The 23,449-nt window shown below is 35.9% G+C and overlaps 2 protein-coding genes across 5 annotated transcripts in view; one reads left to right on the forward strand and one right to left on the reverse strand.

The window, feature by feature from the left end:
* COG5 (component of oligomeric golgi complex 5) overlaps window positions 1-23,449 on the forward strand; it is a 192,403-nt gene that overhangs the window by 30,665 nt on the left and 138,289 nt on the right. The window lies entirely within an intron of this gene.
* Window positions 1,043-22,014, reverse strand: GPR22 (G protein-coupled receptor 22). 4 transcript variants are annotated; one of them, XM_061366266.1, is made up of 4 exons: window positions 21,840-22,014; window positions 7,566-7,818; window positions 5,489-6,539; window positions 1,043-3,556 (listed from the first exon to the last, which is right to left on the reverse strand). In XM_061366266.1, the coding sequence occupies exon 4, from the start codon at window positions 3,529-3,531 to the stop codon at window positions 2,230-2,232; it is 1,302 nt and encodes a 433-aa protein (XP_061222250.1). In that variant the 5' UTR covers window positions 3,532-3,556; window positions 5,489-6,539; window positions 7,566-7,818; window positions 21,840-22,014; the 3' UTR covers window positions 1,043-2,229. The 4 variants fall into 4 exon arrangements, with proteins under 4 accessions (XP_061222250.1, XP_061222249.1, XP_061222251.1 ...); XM_061366265.1 differs by lacking the exon at window positions 21,840-22,014 and adding an exon at window positions 7,966-8,074; XM_061366267.1 differs by lacking the exon at window positions 21,840-22,014 and having other exon boundaries at window positions 6,279-6,539; window positions 7,566-7,959.

Consider the following 23,449-nt stretch of genomic DNA (forward strand, 5'->3'; position numbering starts at 1 on the left):
GTGAAATCATATTATGCCATTAACTGAAGAGATTCCGGGTTCTCCTTCAGTGTTCAGAGGATAGCTAGGCAGAGAAAGGAAGAAGTGTTACAAAAAAGAAAAAATAATACTTCCTGCTTAATTTTTGGGGGTACATCTCTTTTCAGAAGAGCCCACTCTTGAAAGAATGCTTCTGAAGTGACAAATTTGGAGCATGTGGGATTAAAAAACCCAAAAGTTTCTTGCATAAAACCAGTAAGTTTACTTCTCCCCTATAACCTCTCAAATAAGATGAAGGATTGCAATTGTTGTAGGAGCCTAGTGATAGCGTGGAGAAAATCAACACACTAACTGGTACAGTTGAATGCAGTGTTGTTGGGCTAGCTTTTAGAAAAAAGCCAGTGAAATGACTTTTTAATATGTGTTACACAGTAATTTTAGATATTGAATTATTTTCAATTAGATAATAAAACTTATAGGATGAATTTAGATGATTTTAAGTGGCTGATATTTAGGGAAGATGGAGCTGTAAAATTATGTTTTTGAGTCTTCTGTTATGGTAAGCTAAGGCAGAAGTCTAAGTAAAAGGTACATTACAAATACTAATTTTTTTTTTTAACCACAAAAACAGTTTTGGCAATACACATATGATTAATAATTTAATGATGTAATGGAAAATAGCTTTTTGCTCCCTTAAATCCACTTTTGTTTTTTTTTATAAGCAACTTCAGAAAAGTGCTTCAGAAATCCTTATTTTTTATGTAATAGTTTAGTCAAACTATCTTTCATATTCAAGGATATTACCTGCTTATAATAATAGGCCAGTACTTACTGAGAATTAGCCTTTTAATTATACTGGTAGCTGATGACACACTGAGCAGTTTAGATAAAAAGACAAGTGAAATAATGCTAACTGATTTTTCAGTTTTTTGTTTTGTTTCCTCCTCCTGTTCACTGAAATAATGAATTTTTAAGCATGCGAGAATGCAAACCACTCAACAAACTTTTGTTTGGATGAGTATCTTAATTCTTTCTTACAGCGCTATCGATGATAATGACTCTCTAAGGCTTCTTGATTCTTCATTGCAGGTATAAGATGAAATAGAAAAAGAGGATGTAGTATGATGGTATACACCATGACCGTCCAGGAAATACAGAAATAGGGTAGCTATCAATGTTGGTGATTGGTTTGTGGCAAAGCAGTTGCATGGCTAGAAGGGAATATCATCGAAGGAGAAATAAAGTCAAAATAATACAAAAGTTATTGAGGGTAAGAAAATTATCTTCTACTTTAGCTGCAGCACTTGACAGCCAGACCTGTCTCTGTAGATAGATGGTACGAATGAAAAATCTCTGTGTGAAAGGTATCCACGTCACACTAGAGTTATAGCTAAATCCCTTCAGTGTGAAAATCTAGTAAGTCTTTGCACAGGAAGGGCTTTGTTGGTTGGTTGTCTTTATCATCAAGACCAATAAGTTTCTTGGCTGTGTTTTTTGCCATCATTTGGCCTGTCTTTTCCCCTTACCTCCTCCACGCTTTCTGTATAATTATTCAAAGTGGTGTATTTTCTGCGAAGAAACTGTGGATGTGAGATTGTATCCGCAAGACTTTTCACTTGTTTTCAGAGTACTGTCAACTTTTGGAAGACACGTGAAGTTTATTTCCCCCATTGAAAGTAACTGATTCAGAAAGACTAATTGAAGGACATCACATAAATGAGTTTGCCTACATGTGTATGGTAATTGCATGCTGGAGAAATTTGAAATACGTAGTTATTTAAATGCAAGGTAAAAATGTGTCCGACTTGTAGCCGTATTAGCATTCAGACTATCTCTGATCAATACTATTTATGAATTAAATTAAAAAATACCACATCGTGCAAAATGTTGAAATTGTGCTTTAGAAGAGTATTCCCTAGTGGAATTTTTTGTTTAAAAATCCTTTTATATTTGTAGAGAAACTGAGCCATACAAATGTTTTTAAAAGTTTGCACTTCTTTAAGGCTATTTATTTTCTAAAAAAGAGAACTTGAATATTTTTGACAAATATACACGTTACGCTAACAAACGGCCATGCAACATATATCTTACATAATGAAGAAATTGAATATACAAGTCCTACTCTGTTTAACATATATATTGAAAATTTACAGTCTCGCCAATAGTTTAAAAAAGTTTTTCTTATTTGGCAGTATTTTTCTACAATTTGTTCAAATATTCCACTTGATGTGTTTTGGTGAATACTGAAATCTAGTCGGTGACAACCTGAGGTACTAAACATTTCTGCCTTACTTCTTTGTCTTCAAAGGTGATCTTTTTGTTCCTTTTAGGCTCTATCCATGAGTTGTGTATTACAGCGTTATTTGGCATGGGATCTGCTTCCACTATTGAAACAACTCGCTTTTTCATCTTACTTTTCAGAACTTTCTGAAACTTTTGCCTGGTGAATGCATAAAGTAGAGGGTGAAATATGGTTGTTCCGTATGCCATTACTAGAAAACATAATCGCAACTTTACCAAAAGGTCACTTGGGCCCAAACATAAGATGGTGGTGTTTAAAACAGAGATGGGTGTCCAGCAGAGAAGGAATGTTGAGATAATCAAGAGGGACATTCTGAAGACTCTCTTTTGCCGTTCTCGTCGCTCCCGGTGCCGTTTTACAGCTCGGCGTAGAGCAATTATGACAGACACAGAAGTCCTTACACCAAAGACTACATTTTTTCCTCCACTGCTGTGGGACACATCTGTAGTCTCATGCTGCGTGGTCAAAGAAATAGTTTTTTTCTTTCTAGCTTTCTTTTTTTGTCCCGTGGTAAATCTTGTACCAATCCGAATATTTAGAGCCTGGAGTATTTTGGTGTATGTAATTAGCATTACTATAACAGTGAAGAAAAAGATCGGAATCTGAACGAGAAGGTGGTAGTACATTCCTAACTCAGTGTGGTACTCGTTTGTACTCACGCACAGAAGTGTCTTATTTTCCCAAGTACTTGCACTTTGAAGACTGAAAAAGTTGACTTCAATGAAAGGAATCAGGAAGGAAAAAAGTGAAATGATCCATATTGATGTCATTAATATCACAGCCCTTCCCATGGTCAGAATTCGATTGGCAGGTTTTACAGAGATGTCGTATCGGTCCAGAGTGATAGCAAAGACGTTGATTGCAGTTGAAACGCTTGCAAAAGAGACACAAGCCTCGTGGAAGCAGCAGATGAGAGCAGTGTTACTCTCCAGTGAAAGCAGAAGTATAACTATAGTTAGAGGAATACATCCCACACAAATTATTACATCAAGTACATGAAGGTTCATTGTAATTATGTTACTGACAGAATTGATTAAGTTGGATTTCATACAGTAAAGTACCAGCACAGTGAGGTTGCTGCCAAGTCCCAAAACAATTTCTAGCATCAAAAATCCAGTAAGAGAAACTTGAAAACTTAATGGATATGACAGTGGTTGGTACATGTTGGTGTCGATGTCATCAATGTCATCTCGAACTGTGATGTTAGATTCAGACTGCATGTTGACTTCCAGAATGGGGGAGAAGCACATTCTTTTGTTGCAGCTGGTTTTTCTCCTGAAAGGTGAAATAAAATATGGAACAATTTGATTTTTTTAAACATTTACTACAGATAAATGCTGGGGAAGGAGGAAGGGGGGAAAAGCATTTGTTCTTATCAAAATCTTGATTTACTGTATGTTCAGCGCTTTAGTTGGCATAGACTCAAAAGCCTGAGGAGCTAGAATAAGGTCTTTCCTTTTAAAAAGGAAAGCAGGATTTGTTTAAGGAAAAGGAAAAAAAAGAAGTGAAAAGCTTCCACTTAGGGAGACAGGGCTTTATTTATAGTGATGTGGATTTTACAAAGGGCCCGTTTGTTGAATCAACTATACTTGTGCATGGCCTTTGTAGGGCGATGAGGGTCATTTTAGAAGAATGTTGTTAAGTATTAACAAATTGGTACTCAAGATCATTTTAAAAGGGCTCTTGTGGGAAAAGAAAGTGATAGGAACATGGAGCACTGTTGTTTAGGTATCATAAAAAGAACATTTAAATTATTTATGGCAATTTAGCAGCCTCTTTCTTATGAAGAGTTTTCAACAGTGTTGTGAACTGAAACTTGAAGTTCTGTAATTCAACAGATTTTTAAGGAGCTTGAAGATTTCTGTTCACTTTTATGTTGTATGCATCTACATGTATGAAACTTAACATTGCAACAATTCATGTAAGTGTATATAATTTAAAATGTAAAATATTTGTAGTTTTGGGGAAATGGAATTTATTATAAAAATCCTGCATTTCCTTTTTCTGATTTGAGTATTAAATTTCTTCAAGAAATCAGTGCCTCCATGGAATGGAAGACTATTTAATTTTATCCCAGAACAGATTTAGGGGAATAATTCTAGAAAATAATACTTAAAAATAAAACTCTTTCAGGGTTTTGCTTTGTTGGTTTTGGTTTCGGGGTTTTTTTTAACTCAAACTGCAAGTAAATCCAACAGATTTATATAAATAGTTTGTTTAGGAATATGTGAGTTTCAAAACCAGTAGCATTTATTGCATGTAGGAGATTCTTTATTTAGTGTCTCATCTGCTTTGTTTTGCACATGCCGATAGGTTGTAGCATCTGCATGTAATACCTGATGTTTCTATTATTTATATTGTCAGCCAGCTCTTGAGTTTGTAATGAAATGAATAAATAAAGAGGGGTTATTCAATTTCTTGTTATGATACTTGAGGGTGAGTTTTGTTGTATTCTTTTTAGGTAGCTTTAAATTTAAGAGGGAATGTACTTGGCATGAAAATAAATTTAAATGCGGACCTTTGTTTCATTTGGAATACATTAAAAATGAATAAGCAGTAAGGTGAATAAAAATAAGCCCCTTTTTAATGGAAGTATGAATTAAGCACACTTGGGATATAATATGCAAATGGATTTTATCTGTAGTTCTGAAAAGCCTCACTTGTATAATACTATTAATTGCAAATTGTATGATGAAAATTCTTGGTATACTTCAACAGTTAATTCGGATGTGCCTTAAATACAAAAGATGTAAATTAGAACATATTAGTCTCAGGTATGAAATGAAACAAGAAATATTTCAAAAGTTTAATTTCTAATCTAGGCAACCTCTGTTAGGTTTGTATTAACCCTCAGCAATACGATTTGCTCTGTTTATGCTGTCCTGTCTGCGAATGGATTTCAAGAAACCATTCCCAATGCATTACTGGTTAAATGAAGTTCTTTCCTATTGGCAAAAGCCAGGAGGAAATCAAAAGCAGATCTAAAACAAGTGACAGTCTTAACTCTAACATTATGCCAATGGAAATCCTGTGAAAACAGAAAGCTTCAGATGTGCTAAGTCTTATGAATAGAGTAATAGCTTTCAGTTAAATAAAAGCAGAAATGTCGAGGCAGGCAGCTAATTTACCCAATGCATCGCCTCTGGACAGTGCCTGTTCCCTTGCAAATGCTGAGCAGAGGTGGGGTACATGCAACTGCTGACCTACCTGTTCTCTGTGCCTCAAGGGCCTTTCAGATCATTGCAGCAGCTTGTCATAAATTGATACATGGTGTCACTGACAGGTATTTGACATGCCCTGTAACCTGGAAACCAAGTAGTAGCTGGGCTCTTATTTCATTCCTTGCAGGCTTTTTTTTTTTTCTTTTTTTTGTTCCAGCACTTCAGCAGCAAAAAATTCTGCTTAAACATGGGGACTTCGGAATTGCCTGAGATACTTTTACAGACCGGTGCATATTCTGTGTGTCTGTTCTGAGTTTCAAGCCAGCAATAACAAATAAACTTTCGTTTAGGTGATGTTAATTTCTTTCCCCTTTTGCATTTTGTAGCAGTCTGTTTTTGTTTTCCAGGTTTAAAAAGAAAAAAGAATTTCTGATTTCAGGGTATATGTAGACATCCTTTAGTTTATGGTTGCGTATTTCTTTCTGTAATATTCCTGCTCATTACTTTTGAGTGATGGCTTAGTCAGAGAAGTTGCCATACATCATAAAATCCAGTTCATGTGCTTTCAGAGTAACCACGAGTTACCTAATTTGGTTTATTTTCATTTAAGGAGAATACATAACAGACCATAAAATTGAGGGAAAAATATCCATTAGTCATTATGACAAATAAGTTATTTAGGAAGTAGTATAGAAAAAGCTTGGTTAAAACCTTATTCAGCTTGCTGGTGAAGTATGTATATTCTCCTTCTGGGAATTCATGTTTCATCGTTTCTTCATGCATCAGTAGTTTCCACAATTCTGGTTTTAAATTATAAATCCCTCTTTAATGCTCACCATTTTAAGAATCAATCATTGCACTCTTCTTTTAATGAAAATCTGAGCAGATGTATTAGTCTTCCATGTATATTGTTGAAGTGTCATGCACATAAATGGTAATACAAGTGTGTTCCATGTTTTGTTTCTAATTCCTTTATGTCTTAAGAATACATTTTAGTGATGCATCCTGCTGCTTGTAGGTCATACAGCTAGAAAGATACCCGGTCAACTGCATTCTTCATATTGTCAGTTGTAAAACTGAATTAGTTGCTGCATGCCCTTGTGAAGGGGAGGAAAAAAAAGGTTAAAAGCAGGACTTACAATTTCAAAAGAAAGCAATGCAGAATATATTCTCTAATATCACTTATTTCATACATAGAGGATCTCTAAAATTGGATCTTACAGATTACATAGAAAACAAGTTAGTGTGTTCACTATTTGCTAGTAAAATCGTGCCATGCTACTGTCAACTTCAAGGAATTTAGTTTTTTGGGCAAGTTACCTGGTTTGAAATAGTGCGGGTTACAAAAAGCCCTAAGTAGAAGCAATAACTGTTGGATGTAGTGTGTCTGTGACTAGAGCTAGAAGATGTACTTTTAGAGCTCTTGTAAGCAGGTAGTGTATACACACAGCTCTCTGGTCTTTTAATGAGAAATTGAGCATAGTCAATGAGATTTATAGAAAATATGTTTTTATTTAATTTGCACACTCTTATAATTTCCTATCTTGAAATAAATGTTTAGCAAATCTGTGTTCTTAATAAACAGCTTGAATGTACAGGGAAATGAAAGAAATAAAGTTAAAAATAAAACAAAACAGAAAAGGAGGATTTCTTAAGCAACCAGAGATTAGTCATAATAGCCAACCTTTATAAAGCAATAAGTATCCACTAATAACAGACTACCTGATCTTTCAAAGAGTAACTGAATAAATCTGTAACATAATTAACTGCCAGTATTTGGAAATACTGGTAAGGGAGAAAAAAAATTTCCCAATTGCATTATGTGCTTCCCCCCCCAGTACTGTACTAGCTTAAACTGTACTGTCTTTATGTTATGTGAACAAAACAGGTTCTTAATATTCTACAAGACTTTCATACAAAATAACATTTTTCTACCATTGTGTTTTTAATGGAGGGGGGGGATAGCATTTGAAAATGTCCTGGTCTCAAATACAAGAAGATACTAGCACTTAATGTAAGTTGAATCTGATCTCTTCCCTTTTTTCTCCAAATTTTTCCCCCCCTTTTTTTTTTGTTGTTAAATGTTGCTTATTCTGCATACCATAATAAAGAACAGATCTTACCTCCACTAAAGATTTGATAAATTCTCAATGCAGGTGAAGCAGTTCCAGGTTGGAGGGATTCATTTTGTTCACTTGTTAGCAGAGTAGAAAGGAAAGAGGGTAATAAGCATATCTTCAAAAAATGACCTTAATGAAAATTTGTGCCTGTACTGTGCCATTGTTTCAGCATACTGCTAATGTATACAACTGCTTTAGTTCTGGTTTACAGGCTGCTGCAGTCTCCCACTCTTCCTTCGGTAGAATCAATAAGCATCTGAAAATACATAATGAAAGTAATTTAACATACTGAAGGCTTCTTGTCTCCAGAGACAGCACTGAGATTCAAGCTTTCTAAAAAAGAAAAGCAGTGCTTCCGAGAGGAAAGCTTGCGATGGGCAGCTTTTGCAGAATGACAGCCTACCTTGTCGCTTCTCCTCACTGCAGAGAGATGCAGTGCATTCACTAATTTTGATTGGTCAGTGATCTTGGGCTTAAAATGTGCTTCATATATGGGATTGATGCCCTCCCTCCCCCAAATTTATATAAGGATTCTTTTATAAAAGGACTAAATTTACAAATGATTTATGAATTCTGGAATATATTAAGGGTATGCCAGTTTTATTTTTACCTTTTCACTCTTCGTGTACACTGGAAAGCACATGACATGAAATAACAGGGATTAAACGTTTATTCCTTAAAAAGCTTCCAAGAATCTATATTTGAATGTGCCCACTTTCCATTTGTGATGTTTTGGGTTTTTTTGGCCTCTTTGAGCCATGCTGAATTTCATCTTATATGTTTATATGCAAGCGAACGCTTAGGTCTTGTCTTGAATAAATTATATTCAGGACACCCACATGTGTGTTAGGAAAATTTCCATTAGGATTCACAGAGATTATTCAAACTTCTATCATGAGTTGAAAATCAGATTAGTTTGTGAATTGGAAAAGAATTATTTCTACGATCTACCATGTATGTGTAATAGTGTAGGTTGTTGATTTGTTGAAATGTTAACTTCTAAAAAAAATCTTTTCTGTTCCACAGGAATTTTGCTGGAGACTTCACAGGTTTTTGTGAGGATGCTTTGTTTGATGTTCTTGACCTTCACTTTGCAGGGGGCAGGAGGTGTCTTCATTTTCACTTTTGTGTTTTTAATTTATTTCTGAATCTGTTCTATCAGTATAAACAATGCTCACAACCAGTTAATGAGGCGTAAGAGAAGTGTAGTGCAATATCTGTTTTAATTAGTACTAATGCCAACATAAACCTTGAAAATAAATTCCGTATGGAACCCAAAATAATATTTAAAAAAAAATCGGTTTGCTAAACAGGTAATTTGAGATTATCTGAGTACCGAATGTTCTGCTGGTAGTTTTTAATCTCAAATTATGTGGGGTGTGGGGCTTTTTCTTTAGGTTTTGTTTTTCTTTGTTTGTTTTTTGTTTTTTTTTAAGATTTTTATTTTTTTTTTAAGTTTTATAAGGTGCTAAATGTTAAAGCTTGGTTCTTACATAATCATCTGTGTTAAGATGGCAGTTTTGGTCAAATTTGATGGGGTCCTCAGTTTTTAAGTTGCTAATGCAATTATAAAATGCAGTCTTGTAACTCAGATGTCTTCATTTCTTCTTTTTTTCTCAGATAGGCACCTGGTACATTATTTATCTTTAGGTAACAGCATCTTTTATTCATTTTTTAAAATGGGTGCATATCTGTCTAGTGTGCTTCCTGTTTTGTACTTCTACATTGAGAAAATACCTAAACAGAGATTGCAGAAACTTTGAACAAAGATTAGTAGGTACCAGCTGGCTATGCTGAGCAGCAAATGATTGAGTTCTTTGAGCTGTCCTTGTATCTTCTGTCTCCCAGGAGCTTGATACCAGTGGTACCAGCATAGCCGGAGGATTCCTGAAATGAAAGCATAAATACTAATATATTAAAGAGATTTACTTCCTTCACTTTCAGTATGACTTAGGATAAGTAGGGAAGCCTGTCTAAATTTAAACAGATGAATCTCTGTCTCCCTTTCTAATTCTTCAGTGTGTGCCTGAACAAGGATGGAGATATTGGGTGAGCTGTACTGTCAGAAAGAAAAATACTTGTACACGGAGGATGATTGGAATGGGATTTTGGATATAGTGTGGATATGTGCTTCAGACGCAGGAAAAGGGATCATGAAAGACTACCTATATTTACAGGAGGTGATAATGGCAGTTGTTCTATCTGTAAAAAGCGTTTGAGAGGAATGATAAGGAGCTGGGTTGTGAATATATCAAGCTTAAGTTTTCTGGAGAGAAAATCAGGAGAAGCAGCAGTACCATATGGAGGGAATCAGGAGTAGGTGGATGGATAGACATGCTTACAAGCCATTGCTGTGCAGATGCTAGTTAAGATGGTGTGAACAGATGACATCATCCTCAAAGGGTAGATAGGGAAGAGTGGGCAAAAAAAGCCATGTGCAGACACCCAGCATAAACAGAAAAATGTGCTGTTCTTATACCTGTTTCTATATCAGTACAGAATGGAAGAGAAAGAATTTGACTGGTATTTGGGGGTTTAGGGGAGTGAAAAGTGGGGTGGAAGGGTAATGAGAAGGTAGAAATATGAGGGAGCAGCAGGAGTCTTAAAATCGGAGGTTGATGATGAAAGGTTTTAGGACTGAGAATGGCAATGCAAGGGGAGGAGACTCAATGTGACAAAGAATAGAGCTATTGAGGGTTGAGCCTGCTGGGTCTGGTGTGGGGAGAAAATAAGTGCAGAACTTGAGGCAGAGTGGAACAGAAGGAAGTAGAGGCATGTGGATGTAAAGAGATGCTGTGTGCACAGAGGTAGAGATAACTGCAATTGCCATAGTATACATCCTATAGTACTTCTAAACTGAATTTAGGAGTCCTAAATGTCTGTTAGACTATGTTTTCCTGTTTTGCTGAGAGCAGGAAGTCCAAAAATATGGCATAGTTCTAGGTCTTCTTTCATCTTTTAACTACTATCTTACTTTCTGCTCACAGGAAGTAATGGCCTAGCACTGACTGTTACTGCATTCCAAAAGGGTGATAGGTCATTTTATAGGTCTGGAGGTCTAAACTCTGCAGGTGAGTTGATCAGATCACCCTGAATGCAGGTTCTTGCACTACAGTTTTTAACATAAGATTTTTTAAAAAAGACTCCTTTGGTTCACAAGGTCTGGCAGGGCCAAGTGAATTATTAAAACAATAATTATTAAAGCAATTCTGATGTTTTCTATCAGAGTCCTTGATTTTGGAGCTTTAGCATTATTTTAATGTGCTTTAGGGTTTAACTTTACATAAACCTATCACAGACTCTCTTAATGTTCAGATGTCATGGAATAGACACATTTATGAAGATCTTTATTATCACAGTTGGGGAAATCTCTGCTTACTTCCCTTGTCCTCTGCATTATTCTTCAGCTCCTATGATTTTTTTTTTTCTCCTGAATGCTTCAGCAGTACTTTCTGTTTCTTTCTTTGGGCTGCGCATCTTGTTTCCTAGTTTGAGTCTTGCTGCTCATTTAGTGGCTGTTTAGAATTTTGCTGCTTCTGGGTCTAAAAATGTCATCTGTTTTCATATTTGCAAGAGACTTGGGCTCCTAACTCATAAATTTTTTTCAATGACACAACAATCGCTTTAGAGCTTGCATCGCTTTTAAAAATGAATATTGGGTGATTTTGGACATCTTGCCCTGGAATTGTCCTACAGCATTATTTACGTGGTTCCAGCTGGATAGATCCTCCTGTACCTTGCACTTACCTACACTGGGCAGTGTGATGCCAAATTCTAGCGAAGCTCTTTTGGTTAGTTTGTTTGTATCTGTTCTAGCAGCTTGTGATCCATATCTAAAATGTTTTTTTTTACCTTGTTGCATCTTCATTTCCTCAATAGTCTGTTGCAAAGAACTTCGTTAGAATGCTGTTTAAAATCCAGTAACTTTTATAACATCAAGGAAAATAAACTGGATAGCAGCAGTTCAGGTTCAGGAGTTGTGCTGATGTGACCTTGTTATGCTCGATTTGTCAGGGTGTTCTCTTTTACCCGATACTAAAATTATGGCTTGCTGGCTTGGATTCTGCTGCAGCACACTTTTACATTGAAAAGGTGTAAATCTGACTCCTGACCCATACACAGGTTCTAGCTGGGAGGGGTTTTATTATTGTTTAAGAATGATATGCTAAATAGATGACAAAACCTGCTAGAATTTGTGCCTAAGTACCATTCTGACTCTGATGATAATTCAGTCTTTTCTTTCTTTTGACACAAGTCTTTTATTCTCATTTCTTTAACTATTCTCATTTCTTTAAACTGTTATTCCTTTTCTGTAGTGAAGACTGACATGCACAGAATTAATTTCCCATTCAGTGTCCTATCCATAATGTTTATTTTCTTTTCTCCCTGGTTGATTATCATACAGCTTTCTTTGTTTTGTTGTTTTTATAATGACTTATTTAGGTTGGGGTTTGGGGTTTTTTGCGTTTTTAACTTGATAGAATAGTTAGGGTTGAAAGGGACCTTGTTATTCCCTTGTCAGAAAACACAGAGGAAACTGATCTCAGTTTCTCCATTTTAAAATTGTCTCCATAGATTTAAAAATACGGATTTTCGAGCTTAATTATATGTCATTTAATTGTGCTTCCTATTGTATTTGCAAAGATGTACACCTTTGGAAGCAACACAAAACTAAGTATTTTAAGATAGAAATAAAAATATATAAATTGCATATATAATATAATAATAAATGTATTATTATATAGTTTTATATATAGTGAATATTCATTTTCAAGGTAAGGTTTTAATGTTAGCACAGCAGCTTGAGTACAGGAAAATTACCTATTTAGGCTACAAAATAAGAATGTCTTAAAGATTAATTTGGTTTTGTGTAGTTGTTAGGCATAGGTTATTTGGCCAGTAGTATTCCATGTTGGTTCAACGATTGAACTTTTCAGTACTGGAAGTTCCGGTATACATGAGGAAATATGTAAGTTACAGAAGGTCCTTTAGCATTTAATACCAAAACTGTATCTTGTTTTAGGTTTGTATAACGAGGTGATGCCACAGAAGTATCATAGAACCAGTGCTCAGTATCAGTCATATATAGAGAAGACTCCCTTTTCATACCGTAATAGAAAATTTGATTTAGTGATGTAGCTGAATCGTGGTCCTGGTGCATTATATTGCAACTATTTAAGCATTTTAGTTATAAAATAAAATTCTAAACCAAAAATACACATATAAAATAATTATCCTCAGGAGGGAAGCATGGCTGGTAAATTTAACAGTAATTTGAATAGCACCAGTCTGACTCCAGCTTTTGTCCACGGAGGTGGTTTGTCCTCTGGTGTAGACATTCATAATGAACGATGCTATATCTTATAGTAGTTATTGACAAAAATTTAAATAATCATTGCAAACTTAACGGTAAACTTTTAATTTTTCTCTAAAAATTGCAATATGTCTGTGAATTCAGTATTTCCTTCATTAAAACTGTACTTCGAATACTCTGACATTTTGAGAGATTTCTGCTTTTATAAAATATTCTTAGTTCTAAATTGGCAATTGGTACAGAATTTTAGTGAGGGTTTTCGTTATTGCAGAAAGGCTTTTGGAGTTTTGACATGGGATCTTTTATATTACTTCAGACATACAAAGGAAAAAGCTACCTGCTCACGTTGTTTAAGCTTGTGAAAATGTACCTGAAAGAGTGATTCGGTAAGTTGGAAAGCAGTTTAGACAAAGGCTGAAGAGTGCTGAAGCTGGAGTGCTTTCACTGTGTGGCTGAAATACTGCCTCCTGGTTAAAAGTCCCAGGTGATTGCTTACCTTGCTTCATCAAAAAAATATATTTTGTATGTTGGAAGAACTTTTCAGTGTCATTCCCTGTTGCCTGGGTTGCTGCATTGCCAAGCATCTCCAAGTACTAGCTCAGGACAGTGCTGGGCTAGGTGCATGGCAGAATGGCATCAATATAAATGTTTCAGTAAGCTTTCTGCCTGGCTTATTACAGTGAATTGAGTTAGAGGTAGCTGAACTTAACATGCAGGGTTTTAACTTCGGGATTTGGTTCAGGATTCCCTATCAGATACCTTTGATGCTGCAGAAGCTGTGCCTGGCAAAGTATGTGGGATGGGCAGCTGCAGGAGCAGCAGTAGCTGCCCTGTTACAGTCCCCTGATGCAAGAGTTTTGTTGCACACCTTCCTGCTGTAATGTCCTTTAAGTGGAATTTCTAATTTAAAACAAAACAAGAAAATGGGAATATTTTATCTACAGTTGTTAATCTGACAGAGATCTTGGGTAGACTGTGTTTCTAGTCAGTTTTAAAAATAGGAAGGCAACATGATTTGCTCTTAATTAAGACAAAGTGTTCACACAGCGTGCCTAGTAGCAAGCATTCGATTAAGACACAGAAATCTTATGATCTTAATTGCCCTGTGAGTAAAAAGTGAACACAATATGAAGAGTTATCACAACATAAACTGTGTCCCTTTAATTTTAGCATCACCCAGACTGTAAGGGTCACCACAAGATTGAGGTTTACACATTGCAGTCTCACTCAGTCAGCCTCTTGGCTAATTCAGTTTGGAAGTGCTGAAAAAAGCATGTGCAAAGGTCCCAGTAGGCGTACTACCTGTAACATCAAAGTTCAGTGACCACACACAGTACTCTGCATATTTCCACACAACTGCAGTGACAGGAACATACTTTGTCTTCTTCAGACAACTAAAAGCTACTGACACTAACTAGATCCTACCTGCCTTGTGAATGACTGCTGTAGATGGTTAAAACCATCTGTCAGACCCCTGTCTTCAGTTCAAATACAGGAAATCATTCACATCAGTCTGATAGTGGTGATATTCCTCACATGAAGTTCTCAAAGTCTGAAAAATGATATGCAGTACTATGTGTTTTCTTATTTGTTTTTTTTGTTGTTTTTTGTTTGGTAATGATAAAGTGTTCTGTCTTCCCCTCTTTGCCACTTTAGTTCCTGAGAGATACTATTTTTATGGGGTTGTTCAAGAAAACTGATAGAAAATCTGCTTATGTAGTGCCATAAAAGACATGCGAGAGAAGTTTTTAAAGTGATAAACTATAATGATAAATGCATAATAGGAAGGCAATTGAACTAAGGTAGTGTAGTGTGTTGGCTTTGCCATTTACTCTGCTAAAAGGAATGTTCATTTGATTGATGTGCATGTTGATCTAAGTTTAGATTTGTGTTGGTATCATCTTCAGTTTATTTTCTTTCTTCCTCTGTTGTTTGGGTGCAGTAGTTTCTATAATTTGTATCTTCAGTATAGTTTGATTTTATTTAATTGGCTGTTAAAAAAATATCTGACACTTTCTTAAGGGGATAAATGAAATAGAAATATGATACCCTTGTTTTTTTTTTTTAAAGCATGTATATTGTAGCTCAAGAGTCTAATACCTAAACTGTGTTTAAAATGTATGCATTTGCAAGCATATGAAGAACTAAATTTATCTGTGAAAATTTCAGATACCAAGGATTTTTGTGCCTAAACCATAGTTTCATTTTTTTCCCATCCTCTAAAGTATTTTTAACCTCACTGCATAGTTGTTGTATTTGGAATCACTTATTGTAGTACTGAAGCAATCCAGAGCTTGTGCGAAAAATACTTTCTTTTGCTGTTTTTCTGGAGGAAGGCTGAGAGCAATAGTGTCAGTGGTATGTCTGACAAAGGGAATACTGTTCCACTACGCATCTGGTTGATGGCCGGAAGTGGCTTTGCAGTCATTAGGCTAGAAGCCTAGGTTTTACTTTACTAATAAAATCTTAAGAAATTGGAAGTGGTTGATGGAGACGTTTTTGTTGCACTGATGGGTGATGTGTAAATACGTGTTTATGGAGAAAAAACTTGTCAAATTCTTCAGCAACTTTCACTGATGATCCACTTAATAAATTAAAGTGTATTGGTAGAATGAGTTTCAGTGATTGGACTATAAAGTGTAGTTGGAGTGGGAAAGAGCAAAATGGTACTTGCATTATTTCTGGTACCTTTAAGAGTGAAAAGCTTCAGTATTACTAGGTAGGCTAGCAACTCTGCAAATTGGTACCTACGGAAACCTACGGTTAGGAGCTCCTTGAGGAAATGTGGAAGACAGAATATAGCAACTGCTACAACATATCAACAGGGAAACTGTGAGTTACTGCATACTGACTCTGCCCATTACCGTGCTGTCTTTCTACAAGAGAAATTGCAGTTCTGATGCAAGTAGAGATTTTTTCCAGTCTTCATTCTTTCCACAGATAGAGTGCCCAGTGAGAAATTACTCCCCCTGAGAGACAGCTGAATAGGGACAAGAACATTATTTCTCTTACTAATCAAGCTAATTTGTTTTAATGGAAGGGGAGCCTACCCTTTGAAAGTGGTTATTATTTTAAGCCTGAGGATTAGGTTGGAAATGTTTTTCTTTAAAGTTATTGCATATTGTAATACCTTTCCTGGTGTCTTGCTCTCGAAGGAGAAAGAAAAACTCAGCCAGCTCTTCCTGTTCACCCCAGGGTCAACCTGTCTATTGGGTTCTTGATAATGCCTGCTTAACACCCCCACTCCAGAATCTTTAAGCTGGAATTATCATAATAACCAATATGTACTTTGGTCTAGGGTAGAATGCTTCATTATGACTTTTCCAGTGGTGTTTGAGTACATCTGTATGATCTGTATGTAAGGACTCTGTGGCTCTTTGGATTGTCAGTTAAATTCATAACTTGATGAATACTACAGGCTGTGATAATAGCAAGTACTTAATACAGTTTCTGAGAGTATAAAAGCTGCTGTAGGCAAAGCAGCTATTACAGCGTACTTTGGGGCAGTAAAGGTTGATATTACAGAAATTTTAGTTTGTATTCAGTATTCTTAATCTCGGGTAAATTTCTATGTACAGTCAGAGACAGTGTGAGTTAACATGTTAACTCAGGATTTTAGCTGCTTGTGCTATGTCCATGACCGCGATATGTAAGCATCCTGTATCTATTTTAAGGTTTCCCTTCACATCATTCTGTTTTGTAGATAAAACAGTTTGGCTACGTGCTAGAAGCCTAGGGCACATCTGGAAAGTCTGTCTGTGTTTCATGAATCTGTCCAGTCTCTGTAACACAAGACCAGTTGTTTTTTTAAAAAATGCAGAAACTATATAAATTTTCCACATTTATTCTCTTTGCAGGTCTTTAAACACAGATTTTTTTTTTTTTTTAAATGTCTAACTAGAATTGACAAAGAACCCAAGGCAGTGCTTTGGGGCAATAATGAACAAATTGAGGTTTAAGTGGAAAAATAGTTAATGTATCTAAATCGTTCAAGGACGTTGGTTTTTCTTCTCCCCTTCAGTAATGTATTGGCAAAGTCAGAATATAAATTATTTCTCACACTAACCTTACTTCTATCTAAATTGCTTTAAGCCCTCAACTGCATTGGAAGGGGGCGGGAGGAGCAAAACAACCCCCCAGAACTTGCAAATAATTAATGAGATTTAAAAAAATCTATCGATGAAACACTATAGAGATCTCTACTTCATCATCCAGACTTTCAAAATTACCTTCCCCCCCATCTCTAAGGAAACAGGCCTTGCAGTATGCAGATGTGATTATTAAACACAGGGCAAAAATACAGAACCATGTTTGGAGACTTATTTCACCTGGATTATGACATCTAGGAGCCGTTGCTTCTAACGTCGGATAGGAAGTTAAATTAAGTGTAAAGATACTTGCTAAACAAAACCTATAATCATTTAGGACCTAGCAGTTAAACAGATCGATATTGCAAACAGAACGAAGTAGATGCAGTCTTTTTATGTACAGTACTTTGGGTTGTGCCATACTGGACATTTCATTTATGTATTGGGTGATTGTATTCTGGTGTATTTCTCCTTCTCTTACACTTCCCAATATAACCTGTATCTTCTGTGTGTGTGTGATGTGGCTGAAGGAAGAAGAAACGTCTATTTAGGAGGAGGCAGGCATGGAGTTGGTGGGATAAATTTTTGATGAGAACTAAAGGAGTCGGATGCAAGGGCAGATAAGTTGTGTGAATTGCTACAAGGGTGACTGAGCTGCTCTTCAGGATTATTTATATAGGCTTTCCTTATTTTCTTAATGATCTTTGGCTGTAAATGGACAGAGAATGTTGAATGTTGAGTTTCATGGTCACTTTAATAGGAAATGAAGAGCTTGACTTGTAAACCTTGCTTCAAGTTTTCATTTTGGATTTTTTTTTTTTTTTTTAATCTTCAGCGATATAAATATTTCTTTACTTTGGTGTCACAATAGAACATCTTTGGCTTTGACTGCCATGCATGGCAATTTGCTGGATAGTATCCTGTGATCAGCTGGGCACAAAATTGCCTGGAGTAGGTTTGCACACCCACAACACAAAGAAATGAGAATGGAAATGGGATTGATCTACAAAATACCATGAACCAGGAGCTGCAGAGAACTGTGGACTGTAGAAAGTCCACATAAAATTACTAATCTGTAATTTTAGATCTTTGTTTAAATCTGTGATGATGATAGAAAGCTGATTTTTTTCTTACACTGCTTATTTGAAAGTGTCTGCATTTTTTAAGTATGTTTTAAGATCACTGAGAACTGCTCGTCAAAGATGCTAAAGAAATGAATTCACCGAATTACTAATATTTTAAATTTTTTAGATTCTTTTTAGAAACACATCCAGCTGATATAATTTAATATTCTGTTCTTGTGCAGAGTCTTGGATAATGCATCTGTTGGATGAATAAATAAATGGAAAGAAATGCAGTTTTAATTCTGGCAAAAACTATTTTTATTGCTTGCTTGTAAAATTGGCAGCGACATTCTACTCCGGGATAGCATTATTGGTTACTGACACAGTGAAATAATAGTAGCGGTTAGAAATAAATGTGAATTTAGCTGAATTTTATAGCTTGGGCTTTTATTTTTGATTTTTATGTAATTCTGACACCTGCAGCATAATACAAGATACTGGTTTCTCTTTTGACAAGTATTACACATTCACAGATTAATGTATAGTTTCTAATCTCCATTGATTACTATTATCTACCAAGTGTTTGCTAGATACCAAATCAGTCTGACTCTTTGAGCAGGTCAGATTGGGCCAACTTGTTCTTTGAGGCTCAAGAGAGCAGCCAGGCAGCTAATGTTTTACTCTCCAGACAGAAAAATAGATTTATTTTATTTTCTTTGTCTGCCCTTCAGCTTTTGAATTCCTACTGAGTTAGGAATCTATTTATTTGTTTTGGTATTTGAATGATATTTGAACTTTAAGTGAGAAAATTCTTTATGCTGCTCCTGGGAGAACAAAATAGTATCCAAATAGTTTTAATTGCAGTATCCAACTCTGCTGTTCAATTCTGCTGATAAAGACAGGGGTGCTCAAAATGCCCTGCTATGTCTATCTCCCATGGCCTTTTCAGCACCGTTCCCGATCCTCTAACAGACTTGGGGATTCAGGGTGCTGCCTCAGCTGGAACAAGACATGCTGAGTTGCTCTTAAAGAGATCTGTGGTTGCTTAACTGGATTCAGACTCTGCCGTCATCACTGCCACTGACAAGCAGTGCTCTCCTGAGTCTGTCTTGTTCAGCTGAACAGTGTGCACAAAGTAGTTATACTATAACTCCTGTAACTATGATACATATGCCATAGGTACATTTCATATGAACGGGCATATGTATATAAGAAGTGTATATATGTATATAAGAAGTGTACATATGTATATAAGAAGTATATAGTGGTTATAAAATTGACTTTAGTTTTCTAGAAGTGGTGCGAACCACACTTTTTCTGGCACCAGAAACAGTACTTATGTAGAAATAGTTATTTTATCAGTTGGTCTTATACTGTGGCCTTTCTGGCAACTGTACACTGAAAAATTGATGTCTAACACTTCTATCCGCTATTGTGATTTTTAAGTGTGACTAAAGCTTTTTGCAGACTGGAGTGGGAATACAGTTACAAGTTTTTTATATGACAATGGTGAATTGTCTCCCTTCAGTTTATAGAACCATAGAATCATGGAATGGTTTGGATTGGAAGGGACCTTCAAAGGTCATCTAGACCAACACCCCTGTAATGAGCAGGGACATTGTCATCTAGATAAGGTTGCCCAGAACCATATCCGGCCTGGCCTGGAATGTCTCCAGGGATGGTGACACCACCTGTCTGGGCAACCTGTGCTAGGATTTGACCACACTAATTGTAAAGAATTTCATCCTCACATCCAGCCTCAATCTTCCCTCTTTTGGTTTAAAACCATCACCCCATATCGTATCACAACAGGCCCTGCTGAAAAGTCTTTCCTCATTTTTTGTTTTTTGAGTTCTTACTCCTTGATGAGTTTGTACTGTTACTCACCTTAGTGTAATGAACCAAAGAAGAGAACTGAAACCCACTTCCCTGCTACAGTTTGTCAAAATATCCAATAATGCATTCTCCAAAGTGGAATCCTACTTCTAGAAAGGTACCAAGAAAGAATGCTGAATTTGAGATAATGTAAGCACTGGACAAAATCCCAAGGCAGTACCAAGAGGCAAAGAGTGATGCTTCTGTTACAGCACTGTTCGCAGGACTTGGGTTTTAACTTTGGTTTAAATGTAAACTTGTTACTTGGACAGGTTACTTGGACAAGGTGTTCAACTTCTTCCCTTTATAGAAATGCTGTGAGGTCTAAAGACGGGAACTGTAGGCAAGTGCTGTCTATTAGAAGTTATTAAAAAAAACACAGTCTCTGTAATTTTTGAGCGATTTTACAAACTGCAGCTTTGTATGATGAATGAAAAGCAGTAGGGAAAATGATTCTGCATTCAAGCTTCATACATCAATATGCTTTTTTAAATATCACAAGAAAGCGCTGTAGCAGTTGCATCTGAATGTGGTGCTTTCCTTTCCTTAACTGTTTAAAAGATGAGCATGATTGACTGTGTAAATATCGATAGCTTTAAAGACCTGAGGAAAAATTACTGTGAAAAATGGAATTTGGATAGACTCAAATACTGTAATTTCAAGACAGGATTTTTAATGGAAGGTACTGAGTAATTCTCCCTTGATAATGATAAAATACACAAGTCTCCAAGGTACCCCATCAGTTTTTGGGGTGAAAATGGCAGCCAGGAAGAAGTTTCCACAACTTAAAGGATGTTTTGCAAATACGTTGCTTTGAAAAAATTAACAGTTCATGAAACTCACATAAAATTTACCTTTCATTATTTATTATTAACTTTTTTGAATTGTAGGCTGCCCATCATTGCCTACCGAGAGGTACTTCATTCGTACTTGAAGTGAGTAAACAACTCCATGCAGTTGTGCATTGGTTTTAAATGACCTGAAAAATTCCTGTTTTCCTCTAGTTCTTTTTAGGCTTTCATTACTTGAACTAATGTTAAAATCAGTATGAATGAAGAACTGGGGTTGAAGTCATGCTCTCCTTTCTGTTTGTAGTCTGGATATGATCTTTGATGCATTGAAAAAATGTGAATTGTTGCACTAGTACCCATAATTATTAGAATGAATTCAGTGCTGTGTGCCTTAACCTGATGCTTATTATAAAAGAATTGCCTTTGTAGTTGAGCATGGCAATATAAGAGATAAAATTATAATTCTGCCATTGTGAATATAATGAATACTGCTCCTATCTCTATTACCAAAGCAAACACATCTACCTCTGGTAAAATGGAAAGCAGTGTTAGCTTTCTAGTAAAATACTAAGTATTACAGTTACTTCTGTTACTGGTGAGTGTAAAACCTGTTAATAAATCAGACCTATGAATGGTGGAAAAGTTTCTATCATACTATTATGCCAAACTTCCAGTTACAATTGTTACGCATTGAGTTATGCATAGGGTGATCTCGTCCTCAGGCTGAACATATCAGGCTGGATTTTGAACTACTTAGAGCATTTTTAGGTCTGAAGAAGATTATTTTTAGTCTCAAAGGGAGTTCAATAAGCAAAGATGTCTTACAGTTTCTACTTCATGTTTATTATAACTGGATTTCTATTTGGACAATTCCTTTTTCCATTTGTTCGAGGATGAATTAAATAAATTGGCAGCTTGTGTAGATATGGGCAGAGCACAAAGAAAAGGCAATTTTGCCTTGGAACATTACACTGCAGCCTTTTCACCTGCCTGAATCACAGTGAATGACACTTTTTTCTTCTTCCTTTCTGATCTGAAGCTTTATTTATAAAGTAATAGTCTACTGTGCTATGACAGCACAGAAATCAGGGTTCTGAAGTTGATGCAGAAAGAGGGTAGATGGAAAAATAAAGTGATATACATACCTGCAGAAGGAAATAGTTATGCTGCTCAGTTTCACTGGATAAATGATCCTACATGAGAAGGAAGGGGTGCAGTGATCCCATTCCGAGGGAAGTTCTTCTCTGAATTCTTGCGAAGAAAATAACAAGTCATTGCATTCCTGAAATTTCGGGGCTTGAGCTTCTGTTTCTAGCCCCAGTTTCAGGTTTGAAAGTCTGAGCTGTGAAAGTTTTGGCTCATAAGATTGACAAATTCCAAAGTGTTACTTATTTAAAGCAGGTTGAGGTAGTTGCACCATGTATTATGTAATCTTATGCTCAAAAAGATCCCCCCCAAGATAGTCAAAAGAGAAGAAGTTGTTTTATATCGCCGTGTTCCAGTATATAACAGGTGATCTACTTTTGTGCTTTCTACATGGGAACAAAAAGAACAACACTATATTTATGTACTCTGAGATCTTCCTACACACTTCTCTGTCCTTTCTTTAGTTTTTTCTTCCCCTTTTTTGTGTTCTATGCTCATAAATGAGAATCTCAATGTAATAAAAGGAAATTTTAATATGACCAATGTACAAAATATGCATAAATTTCTAGATAATATAATTCTAAATGTTCATTTTCCCATTTATTTGAAAAGGATTTGTTTTTCTTACATCTGTGTCTTACATATACCTCTGTATTTGTCTGAATTTTAGGTTTTGGTATATGTCTGATAAATTTTATTACTTGTTTTTTAATTTCCTTTTAAGAAACCATTGGGTCTTTTTATTTAGCCTTTAGGGTTTTTTTTCTTGGCAGTGGAGGACTGTGAAAAACATAGTATTAAAAGTGATACATGCAAAATGCTGTTAAATGTATAGTTTAAATTAGACTTTTCCCCTTGCACTAACCTTTGTTACTTTATAATAAAGCATATTATTGTAACAAAGTCAGCAGAAAATTTTCAGGCAGCAGTGTTTTTCAGATCCATGGCATCTGTTCATTTGGTGTTTATGAAGCACTTCAAGATACTCAGATGAATGAGGCTATATTAGTGTATGTGTTGGATGGCACTGTTTGAAGGAGCAGCATGTCTAAATAAATGCATCTTGGACGTTTATAAATTTAGTTGTATACAAGCCCTCCAAAGTAAAATAGCCTATGAATGTAAGCATTAAACTCCTTGGATGTCTTTTATTGGGAAAGCAGGATTGATAAAGGCACAATATGTTTCAGGCTTTATTTCACAGTTCTGCCAACACGAATCCTATCTGAGCTAGAGCACAGCTGCTATTCCTGCCAGTCCTCCTCTCTCTCCTGATGGAGCTTGATCAGCTTGCTTTGTTTTTCTGTGTTCTTTTAAAAAGAAGACTGTTTAATGATCATCGCTAATGAATTAGCGATGTCCTGTTCAGGGGCTTTTCTTTATGCAGTGGCTCCCCCCCAGCATTAAAATATTCTTTATTCTCACAGTATAGAGAAAGGTAATGAGGAAAAATAGATGTGAAGTTGAACATGGATTGTGATGGATAGAAATACACAGAGAAAACTAGATGTTCTTACAACAATTGTGCTATTCTTTTTATCCCTGTAACACAGCTACTCCTCCTCCGCCCCCCACACAACAGATTTGTAATGAAAGAATAGAATCTTGT

Source organism: Neopsephotus bourkii, unplaced genomic scaffold (assembly GCF_033783945.1).
Source record: "Neopsephotus bourkii isolate Nb327-2 ecotype Australia unplaced genomic scaffold, CSIRO-AGI_Nbou_v1 NB_1328, whole genome shotgun sequence".
In the NCBI taxonomy this organism is placed as follows: Eukaryota; Metazoa; Chordata; class Aves; order Psittaciformes; family Psittacidae; genus Neopsephotus; species Neopsephotus bourkii.

Bases quoted from the DNA above. Each gene is read 5' to 3' on its own strand.
- GPR22 (XM_061366266.1), bottom strand. From the start codon at position 3,531: ATGTGCTTCTCCCCCATTCTGGAAGTCAACATGCAGTCTGAATCTAAC.